This window comes from Prunus mume, linkage group LG5, assembly GCF_029339155.1.
Source record: "Prunus mume cultivar Tortuosa linkage group LG5, ASM2933915v1, whole genome shotgun sequence".
NCBI classification, from domain to species: domain Eukaryota; kingdom Viridiplantae; phylum Streptophyta; class Magnoliopsida; order Rosales; family Rosaceae; genus Prunus; species Prunus mume.
The window spans coordinates 1,486,214-1,497,634 of NC_142702.1; the positions used below are offsets into that span (position 1 = coordinate 1,486,214).

At 38.1% G+C, this 11,421-nt stretch overlaps 1 protein-coding gene across 2 annotated transcripts; it reads right to left on the reverse strand.

The window, feature by feature from the left end:
- Positions 1 to 3,319: 3,319 nt before the first annotated feature.
- Positions 3,320 to 9,434, reverse strand: LOC103331937 (cysteine protease ATG4). Of its 2 annotated transcripts, none has more exons than XM_008234612.2 (9): positions 9,188 to 9,434; positions 7,974 to 8,483; positions 7,807 to 7,892; positions 7,595 to 7,645; positions 7,099 to 7,478; positions 6,128 to 6,266; positions 4,031 to 4,086; positions 3,887 to 3,957; positions 3,320 to 3,776 (listed from the first exon to the last, which is right to left on the reverse strand). In XM_008234612.2, the coding sequence occupies exons 2-9, from the start codon at positions 8,431 to 8,433 to the stop codon at positions 3,556 to 3,558; spliced, it is 1,464 nt and encodes a 487-aa protein (XP_008232834.2). In that variant the 5' UTR covers positions 8,434 to 8,483; positions 9,188 to 9,434; the 3' UTR covers positions 3,320 to 3,555. The 2 variants fall into 2 exon arrangements, with proteins under 2 accessions (XP_008232834.2, XP_016652438.2); XM_016796952.2 differs by having other exon boundaries at positions 7,974 to 8,460; positions 9,188 to 9,432.
- Between the last annotated feature and the right edge of the window lie 1,987 nt (positions 9,435 to 11,421).

The following is an 11,421-nucleotide window of genomic DNA, read 5'->3' on the forward strand; positions in this document are numbered from 1 at the left end:
GTTCAGCAACACCATTTTGTTACGGTGTCTGAGGACAAGTCGTCTCATGGATAATTCCATGTTGTTGGAAGTAAGTCTGAAAGTCATGATTGACAAATTCTCCATCATTGTCGGAGCGAAGAATCTGGATTTGAGCATTAAATTGAGTTTTCATCTGTTTGTGGAATGACTGAAAACGGGAAAACACTTTGTTTTTATTCTTCAGCAAATAAAGCCATGTCATCCGTGTACAATCATCTATGAATGTGACAAACCATCGAACACCAGAAGGAGCAGTGATAGGTGAAGGTCCCCGGACATCAGAGTGAATTAACGTAAATGGAGTAGTACACTTGTTCGTACTCAACGGGTAGGGCACACGGTGACTCTTAGCCAAAATACAAGTATCACATGTGAAGTCGGAGTCCTTGAAACCTGAGAATAAATCTGGTATAAGATGCTTCATATAACTAAAAGACGGATGTCCCAATCGACGGTGCCACAACCAAATTTGCTTTTGTTTGCTATCAAAGAGATGCATCACACTGTTAGCCATGCCAGGACTGAAGTCATCGACATAATATAGCCCCCCTCTCTTAGTACCACGACCAAGAATCTCCTTAGTGTGAATATCCTGAAGCAAACAAAAACTCGGGTAAATGAGTACACAACAATTCAATTGTTCAGTAAGCTGACTAACGGACAACAATTTAGTGGATAAAGATGGAACAAGTAAAGTATTAGACAGTGTGAGAGAGGATGAGAGTGCAATGTGTCATCACAGGATAAGTAACGCCATTGACATTTGCAATACAGGTTCGTCGAGGTTGTGTAGTATTCAGAAAATCATCAGGATCAAACGTCATATGATCAGTTGCACCGGAATCAATTATCCAACTCCTAGAATCAATCTTATCGGAAGTATGGAATCCATAACCAGTACCATTACTGGTTGTATTGCATTGTCCTCGATCTTTAAGAGTAGCCCACCAATCGGGATAGCCATGCAATTTAAAACAAGTCTCACGAGTGTGTCTCGGATCACCACAATATGCGCAATCTAGTCCATGTGTCGGTGTCGTTAGTCGAGAAGTCATAACTGTGCAGCGGAAGATGCATAGGATCTGATTAGAGTAGGAATTCGGATCGAGATCGAGCCCTGAGTCGGGGAGTCGAGTCGAAATCGGGATCGAGGTCCGAATCATAGACAAATTCGGGGTTGTGGTCATCATCGGAGTTGGGGTCGAGGTCGTCTTGAGTCGGGTCGGGGTCGTCGTCGTCATAGTCGAGGTCGGGGTTGGGGTCGTCAAAATAGGATCCTGATTCCGGATCGGGTTCGGGGTCATCAAAATAGGATCCTGATTCAGGATCAAATTCGGGGCCAAAGTCTGCATCTGTAGGAGCTGAGCCATTTGGGCACTCAACTCAGCTATAGTTGGTTGAGAATGAGAGAAGGAGTCGGTGGTGCTACCTCCATGAGGGTTGAAAAAATCATCAACCCCCATAGCGGCAGTGGGGTTTGAAACTAGAGTCGCAATTCCAGGATCGCCGCTCTGATACCATGCTAAAATATGAAAACTATGAGAGAATATTTGTTTGTGGGAATTTTCTATGTATTCTTCTCCTTGTAGGAGGTCATATTTATAATACAACAAAACCTGAATGGGCAAGTAAATAATAAATTCCTAAATCTATTTACAGTAGAAAATCAGGAATTAAAGTAAATCAATTACAAATAAAATAGGAATCCTTGGTGTGTAAGGAAAGTAAGTTAATGTCCACAAGTCACGCCAACAGAAGGATTTAAGTGAGGGATTAATTAGATTAAACGTGTGTAGATGGTGGAGAGTTAGTAGAAAAGAAATAACTTCTCAAAGATGGATCGTCTCGGAGCAAAAGCCCCTTGATTTCGAGAGATGCAACTAGAGAGAAGAGGTCTAAGGCGTTGGATAATAATTTTGGTGATCAGTTTATAGGTGACATTACAAAGATTGATAGGTCTAAATTGTCCTACTTTCTCAGGGTTACTCACTTTAGGAATTAAGGCTATATTAGTATAGTTAATAGATGCCAGGGGTAGATTATTGGCGAAAAACTCATTAACCATGTTCTTTAACATGTGCTTGGTTTTATCCCAAAATTGGTGATAAAACAAGGCATGCATACCATCAGGCCCAGGGGCCTTAAGAGCTCCAATACTCTTAATGGCTGATTCAAGTTCTATATCAGACACATGAGCTAACAGACAATTATTGTCGCTTGGGGTAGCACAAGGTTTAATGATCTTGGTAAAGTCCTTAATTTGATTATGGTTGGGGGATTAATAGAAGAAAATCTATGTTTGAAGGCAGCAATGAAAGTTTGGATAAGAGTGTCACCTTCTACCCAAAGCCCCCTATTAATGCATTATGTTGTTAAGGGCATCCGCAAGGGTTGTTTAATAATTCAATGCAATAGAAAAAATATATCGATAATTTTTTTCTCAAATATATTCAAAATTGGTCTCTTTTTAAAGATCTCTTTGAGAATATTGCAATAGTACAATTTTTAGTGTTATTAAATTTATCCCTTTTATTTTATTTGAGTATATAAAAAAGCATATAAGTAGATATAATTATTGATATGAAGCTATTGAACTATGTCATTGCAAATAAAACTGCAGTTCAATTTAAAGATCCCAAAAGAGTTTAATTTATTGAACTATTATACAACCATTTTGGATGCTTTAACCTTAGAATTCCCACGCACACGTAGTAGCCCACAAATCTAAAAAGATCATTTATACTCGTCGGCACCTTAATTCCAAGCACATTAAATTGTATTCAATCACATATCCATCCGTCCTGACCCAAAAAAATATCATATATCCATCCGTTAACAGTTTTTGACCAAAAAAATCCGTTAGCAGTTTTTGACCAAAAAATCCGTTAGCAGTTTTTGACCCAAAAATCTGTTAGCAGTTTTGGTTCCAATCTAGCCCCCCTTTGATTTGGTGTAAGAGTGATTTGGTATAAGAGTGGCGAACAATCACCAACCAAAGGCCAATAGCGCAATGACATAAGATAACTTTTTCACGTGTTAGTGTTATTAATCAGAAATAACAAAACAGTATCATCCCTGTCACATGTAAGTTTTTTTGACAGGGGAGGGGTGAGAATAAGAGGGAGAGCTTAGGTGCTCGACAAATTTGACCCTAGAAAACGTGATCATTTCTAACAGAAAACTGAATAGATTCTACCCCATGGATTAACACTGATCCACGGCCATAAACATGGTATCCAGCACTCAATTTAATATTTTCCTCAAATACTCAACCATAGCATGGTAGGAGGCGGGGAAGGAAGGCGAGATGATAATAATTTAATTAACAAGAATAATAATTAATTTGTTCTCTACAAATGTCAACTTCACCAAACTCCAGGAATAATGCACACAATCACGAGACATCTGAATTTGCAGTCCAAATGCCAGTCAGAGGTTCTCTAGATCTGGGGAGATAACCCAGGCAGCCAGAAGACACCCACAATGTACAAGGTTGTCAAACCCCATATTAATTTTACACCCAGTAAACAGTCATCATAGGAGTTGCCAGTCATCTTCATGTGCACTTCCGTCTGCATCACTTATGGGCGGGGCCACAAATGAATCATCATTTTGAACCCCACCACTATCATCCAAAACATCACTGTGGTTAACCGGCTTGGGAAAATTATGTGTCTCAGTCACAGTGAACAGCGGAGCACCGTTTGATCCATCTGCCAGCTTGGAAGCTCGAAAACAAAAATCATCAAAATCATCTGCAAGCCATGAAAATTTAACAATACTAAGAAAGTATATGTGTTGAACTATTAACTACATAAACAAAGGTTCCGAAAACTATGAATTCAGCCAAGAGTAACCAGCAAACCTCTGTCACGGCAATAAAATCCTATCGCCAAAGATGGATCAATAGAATCAAGGGGAATGTGCCGTATAACACTGCACAAATTACCAATAGTTAGAAAAATAGTATAACGAAACACTGAAGACAACTAGTCTGAAAGGATCTTACTTGCAGTGGTAAGATAAAGTATCAGCCTCTAAATCATCCCGTCTTATATTGATTGCCTGGCACAACCAGCACCAAAAAAACCAGTCAGGCATGAACTTGAAGAGAACTCAAGTAATGATGCAAAACATTATTATCACCAGTATCAAGCCTAGTTGGACATTCCCTATATGCACTGCATCAACAAGTGTTGTAAAGATTGCTGTTAATAAGCCCAAAATCCACTTGTAAAAAGCACATCCTAATAATTAAGATGAGTCCATAGAGAGATGAGTTGGACATTCCCTATCAGCGATGCACTGTGCCACACTTGAGTACCGCAAAATCTGACCCTGCCCAAAGCTCCTCTCCTTCTACCCCTACTGCATCTTCAAAAAAAAAAATTTGTTTCTTTTCCCCAAATGACCTAATGACAGCTATCACACTTAAACCTTCTGTGCTTGAAATTTGAACGAAATCTTAAACTAGAGGAGTCTGTTGGTTATCGGAACTACCTAATTTCTATTCTTTAGGAATATAATGTGGAAACTTAAACTAACTTGTTTCCTGCTGATTTAAGACTTGTACTGAGATTTGAACAAAACCCTAACTTGAGGAGTCTGCTAGTCATTGAAACTGCCTAATTTCTAAATTTTATTTTAAGAGCATAATGCAGGAATTAAATTTAATTTGATTCATGCTGATTTTTACTCTCAAATTTACAATTTCATAATATGGAATGCATGCTGAATGAGTTTCAAAGAGCTTAAATTAATTCTGCAGTTGATCTCAGGTCCTAGTTAGTTTATATCCTACATCAACCGTTCTCTGCATCAAATTCTCTAGGATCTTCTTGTCTAGGTACTGAAGACCCAGAATCCATGTTTTCATTTTCCCCACCTCCATTCGCATTTTCCCTAACCAAAGCAGCAATAGTTTAAGCTATTTTACAATGAAACAATTGTTGCAATCAACTCATTGAGTGCCTTATTGCCTCGAGAAAGCTCAACCCTAGATGAGTTTTTGCATTTGTAATCACTGTACTCGAAGAAATAAAACAAATTTGAAAGAACACAGATTTGATGTACGTTAACATGTTTCTTATGTTGATGCTTGGAGTGGCCTTAAGATACTAATAAGTTTGGCAAACAGAACAGATTTAGAGAACAGTAGATTTAGGATTACATTGAGAAACAGAGAAGAATAAGGAAGATGAAAGAGAAGAAAGTAGAGGAGATATGACAGCACCAAGTCCAACAACACTTCATTTTCATTAATCCAAACCATATTTGGTTTACAAGAGATGACCTAATTCAAATATTTAGGCTTCAGAAAGTGCTCCCAAATATTCCTGGGAATACTAAAAGTAAAATAATCATTAAAAAAAGAAGATAATACTGAAAGACACATCATTGATAGGAGACTCTTAAAAAAATAATAAATATAATAAATATAATAAATAAATAAATAACAGAGTTGTTGTAAGACCTAAATACATCAACTTTTATGACACTTGATATTTACAGTATAGGAACTCTTTAGCCTATTTCTCTATAAGACTTTCAATTATTCTTTTTTATGCCCCACCTTGCACTACTGTGGCCATTTATCTTTCGACTAAAAAGGCCTTATTGTTCAATTTGGGCCAACAGGATTAGGCTTCACCTTGGGCTTTCAAAAAGGAAATTTCTTTTCCACCAAGTTGTTGCTACTGCAACAGATATTATGCCGGATAACAGAGAATAAGGGAGCTCCTATTACATACACTAAGATGGTTCAGTCCATTTTGGACATGTAGAACAACAACCTGGACGTGTACACAAGAGTAACTTGATTCAAGTTGAGGGCATCAGGGGAAGTGGAAGCCCAAAACATTGAAGTAGTTTGAGTGGAGGGACAAGAGATATTCAAAATTCTCAACAAATACCACTAGACTACCTTAACCGATTTACCCTTAGCATGAGATATTCAAAATTCATCAAATAATATTCTTTGCCCATAAGACAGGCCTTTGCAACACAGTTTGCTCATTGAATGATGCAAAGGCTATTAGCATTTTATCCAGGTTAAGTACATATCGAGACATTTGAATGAGAAGTAAATTATAAAAAAATGCCATACCGGCTGAACTTCATGCGGATCAAGGTAAAGTGCTTTTTCATCTTGCACACCTATAATGTAAGTTGATGCACCAGGTTTTCCACCCATGATGCCAAGACTTTGGGGAAAAGTGAATGTCGCCCACAACGATGGAATGTACCTGATAATAATGTTTTTATGAGAAACAATACTTTATTAAAGAGCTTAAAATTACAAAACAAAACGTAGTGCAAAAGACGTCGACCAACTGATACCACCCTAAAAAAATGCAAAAATAACGTCTTACATTGTAATACAACTAAACTATCCTACAGCAGTACCTGATAATTAATTAAATCATCCCATTAAGTACCATAAATGGTTGTGAAATTTGGAGTTATGAATTCTCTAATTGTATAATTCCCTATGTCATCTAGGCTGCCAAACTCCAGGTTGACTTTATGGTTCAGTTAGAAAGATAAACATAAAGTTTTAGTAAAGCACTTTCTAAATCAAAATTCTAAATCTAACCAGAAACAAAAAGAGATATTTAGTCATATACCCATTCTTAGCGCGAATGATATAGATAAACCCTATACCATTTAATTTCTATAAACAAACCCAAAAAATGACAGCTGGCCTTATTGAATTTAATTTTGATTATTAAATTACTTTGATTCCCTATTGAGTGTTTTGGTTTTTTAATGAGGTTTTGAGGTTGGGCTTGTTTTAAGAAATTTATGGCAGTTTTGTAATTTATAAGAAGTTAAAAGCCTCTTTGTTATGTCGTAAATGGGCTTCGGGTGTGTTTCTAAAGTCCATTTCATATAGGGTTTTTTTTTTCAATTTGGGCCCCTATATTGCGTATAATAGTGAATCTCCCAAAAAAAAAAAAAAAAAAAAAGCTAACTGGTGCTAACTCAATTTGCTAAACAAAAAATCCAGCGACCAAATATTCCCTAGGTCAGCAAAACGAATCATAATCATCTAGCTACCATGATTAAAAAAGGCACCTGGGGTTGACTTTTTCAAGTCCAAGAACCAAAGGAACCAGTAAAAGAATAGGCGTCCAATCAACCCGACCTCTTGAAAACTCCAAACAATGTCTAGAGGCATCTTGAATGCAGACAACTGGGGCTCCACCCCGTTCCCCATCTTCATCCCCAGATACAATATAAACAGCCATTGGAAGTGGCTGGTTATCAAAGGCAGTTCCTTCTCTCTTACACCGAACTAGAGTCTCCCATGAGCGGCACATGGCATATGGGCCAACCCATGACCCGGCAGCGAGGTCATAAGCCTTTCCAGACTGAAGAAGATTGTGGATAGAGAAAGCTGATCCTTCGGAATCACCAAAATGATGCAGGATCTCAATATATTGTTCATCTAAAGGCTGCATAACAAAGGTATAAAATATATATGTATGTATGTATGACTAATAATTCCAAAATGTGATTCAAGAGCAATAAGTAGATGGATAAGATGTAAACTACAAACAATCCATCTTACCTTGTGCAAGGGTCTTCTCCAAGATCTTCCCAATCTATGGAAAAGCAATGCCTGTAAACATACGCTGTAGTCATTCACTATCTAACCCAAAAGACAGCATGATTACAATGACTGATGCCATGATCAAGAAAGCTTTACAGTAATATTCAGACATATGAAACCTTAACCATGCATGAATGCAAGCACCCAAAAGAAACAATGCTGCACCACACCTGAGCTACAAGCATCTGACTACTCCGAAGCATGCAGCCCCAATTTACGTCACTAGTATACTTTGAATCTCCAATAGCATCAAAACCTAGAGATAAATATGTCAATATTGGTTTTGCTCCAGAAACTTATATGTGCTAAAGTTAAAAATGATGTTTGCAACTCAAACCTTTACGATATGTCATCAAAATTCTTGATGACAAATCCTGTTCAAATGCTCTTAATCCATTATTGGTAGCTGCGTCTCCAGAGAACTCATCTTGTGAGACTTTGTAGCGCACACCAAGAAGCCATATGTCACTAGCAGAAGAGATGCCAGTTCTGCTGGATCCAAGTACACGCTCGTGAATCCTCCTCATAGAGCCACCAGTCACAACTTTCCTCACAGCTTCTGTCCATCCATTGTTTCTAGAATGAATTTCCTTCTTTTCAGTATTTGATGACTCACTATGTGTTTCAAAGATTGAGAAAGCAGATGCAAAGAAGTTTGACCACAGGGACGCCTTGTCGTGCTTACTGTCCCTAGATCCTGAATCTGAACAAACAGATGACGGACCTCTATCTGTCGACTCTGTTGAACTTTTAGAGGAATATTTCGACGCAACAGCCCTCTCACAAAAACCCTTCATCACCTAGTCATGGAGCAGCATATAATCCTGAAGTTGCTCATAGAAGCAACCTGAGTTTTAAGCATCCATCTCAGTCAAGAAAGTTCCAAAGAAGAACCAAAGGAAACCCGAGATGAATAAAGAAGCATGTTTATGACAAGTTAGACATAGTACATTCAAAGCAACCATATGTGCAATATTCTAGAGGAACTAAGACCCAACTAGCTTAACTTTCAGAAAGTAGAAGAGAAGCAACGAAGGGAAAAAAAAGTAAAAGCGTTCAACTTGACCAAATAATGTTGCATATCCCAAAAGCGTGGGATTGGATCCAGGAAAGACCATATAACTTAAAAAAGAAAAACGAAAAAATATCTTCGATCGTTACAATTTTCAGTTATCATCCTAAAATGCTAAACATATTCAATTGTAGGCCGGAATTTTGAAGAATCCATATAGCGCGAGACAAAGATGCAGAGGAAGCAAGAAAGTATAATTTGCAATTCATGCAAATCATTAATAAGTCATAGAAGAAGAAATTAGGAAAGACATAAATCATGCAAAGCTGAAACAGATAAGAGATTTAGGAAAACAACAAAGGATGGAATTGCCGAGATATCTACCCAATCAAAAGAGTCACATCCCATAAGACAGCCCCAATTTCTGAACCCTAGAGAAGCCAAAAGGCGTCATGGCCTCGACCGATTATAATTCAACGACAGAAAACTCCAAAGAAATTTTTTTTGCACAAACAGAAGAAAGAAAAGAAAAACCAAACCTGGTGATCGGTGATGACAAGGAAACTGGCTGACCGACAACAGCCCACAAAAACCACGTACCCGGTTTCTGAGTCTATTCTTTAACAGAAACACTGGCACCGAGGGGAAATTCTACTAACTGAAATGAGGGGAAATTTGGAGAGACGGAATTCCAGGGTAAAATTCTCCAACGGGGTGTAGTCAATTAGGATTTTGGAGAATTTTGAAAAGCTTTTCTAAGTGATAGATTTTGGACAATCTGCTCTCCTCTCTATATCCAACAGATTCCAATGGGTTTTGGAAGATTCTACATGGGCTTTTGGGGAATTCTATTTAGGCCATTCCAACGGGTAAGGAGAAACTCAAATTTTGGGTTTTTAGCCCAGAAATACCTCCCAATGCGTGTGTACAAGGTTTTTGGGCCCAAACTCTTTTTCGGGCGAAATATCAGACTCAATATGAGTCCAACTGGAAATTTGTGGAGCCCAATGACATTCCAGGTCCAATTCACACGAAGCTGCTGTAGAGGGGGGCTCATATCAAGCCTTTCTTTTTTGGCCCAAGACCATCAACTAGTGGAAATGCTATAATGAGGGAGTTGTGGGAGGGGTTCAATCCCATCATCCAATAAGCGAGAAAATATTGGACTTAAACTTTTTAAGTGGTTGGATGGTTAGATTGAACCCCTCACCAAAATCCCCCTCATTGTAGCATTTTGTTCTCTTTAGAAGGCATTTTTACCAAGATCGAAGCAAGCTGTGCAAGTGGATCCAACCTCAGTTACGTGGTTAGTACCCATTTTATTCATGCAATAAAGGTAGGTGGGTGGGGGTGTGGTTGTGGTGATGGGAGGTAGGTTGGGGTGATGTTGGAAGGGAGGTAGCTGGGGAAAGGGTGTTGGGGCTCTAGTGGGTGCACCATGGACATGTTTGGCCTAAAAGGGAGTTTATGAAATCCACCGAAGTCTATGGAGAAAGGCTAGGACTGTTTATGGCTTAAAATCCACTCTAAATCCCACTAAAATATACTAATTTATGTATGTCCATCAAAGTTCATGACTTAGCTTAATTGTTGATATGTCCCATGTGCTTTACCAAAAATCTCAATTTACCTCATGTACTTGTAATTGGCACACTTTACCCCCTGTACTTTATCCTCGTGTCCTTTGTTCCCCTATTCCATCTAGTTCCTCATAACAATCATTAACTCTACTTATGTGGCAGCCACTTGGCGTCAAGTATAGTAACATCTGTCATTTGATAACATTTGAAGATCTATAAAAATTTAGGCTGCTAAAATTGACTATGTTTCCCCAATTTAAGGTTTAGTTTGGTGATGTAGTGCCCTAGAAATTGAAGGCTCATATCAATTGAAGACAAATTGGTCTTCCTCTATTGTGGGTCTTCGTTTCTGTTGTTGTAGTCAGTCATCATCAATTGATTAGATGGACACTGTTGAAGGAAGGCATTAGCGGTGTCACTGTGGAAAGCTAGCTAAAATTCAAACTTCGTGGACTAATTCTAACCCAGGAAGGAGATTTCTAGTATTTCCAAACTCGAAGGTAAGAAACTAAAATATAAGATGCTTGATGGGTGGTTATTTTTTGGAAAATAATAATGATAAATGTGGTATGGGTTGATGCAGGGAAGACACCAGAGAGGATGTTACTTTTAGGAGTGGTTTGATCCCAAAATTTGTGAATGTTCAAAGATGGCGATACCTGGATTACTAAGGAAGATTGATAGATTAGAAGAGGAAAAAGCAAGAGGTTGAGGAAAATCATGAAAAAAGTGGGCTACTATGTTGTTTTCTTTATTTTTGTTTGTTGTCATCAAGTTAGTTTGAAGGTTCATGTTATGAAATGTGTTTAAGAAGCTGTGTTTTGTGAAGTTAATGATGTAACTTGTTTAGTGAAGGTTGTATATGTTTTTCCCTGTTTCATCAATGAAAGTTCATGTTTCACTAAAAAAAAGGATCGGTTGAACCAAAATTGGAAGTTGCACTTTTTTTTTTCTTTTTTGGTGTAGGCCTGACACAACAAAGCCAAAGGCAAAGAAACCCAGGCCACAACACAATAAAACCAAAGGCAAAGAAACCCAAGCCACAACACAACAAAGCCAAAGGCAAGGAAACCTAGGCCAAAACATAGCAAAGCCAAGCGCAAAGAAATCCAAGACAAACCTACAACAGCATAAACAAACAAAACAACAAGTTTAATCCTATTACAATCAAATGAAATTATCCACCAAATACC

Coding starts and splice junctions, on each gene's coding strand:
- LOC103331937 (XM_008234612.2), bottom strand. CDS start 8,433: ATGAAGGGTTTTTGTGAGAGGGCTGTTGCGTCGAAATATTCCTCTAAA. Junction 6,267..7,098: donor CTTGAAAAAGTCAACCCCAG/GTGCCTTTTTTA, acceptor CATTATTATCAG/GTACATTCCATCGTTGTGGG. Junction 4,087..6,127: donor ATCCGCATGAAGTTCAGCCG/GTATGGCATTTT, acceptor TGGTTGTGCCAG/GCAATCAATATAAGACGGGA.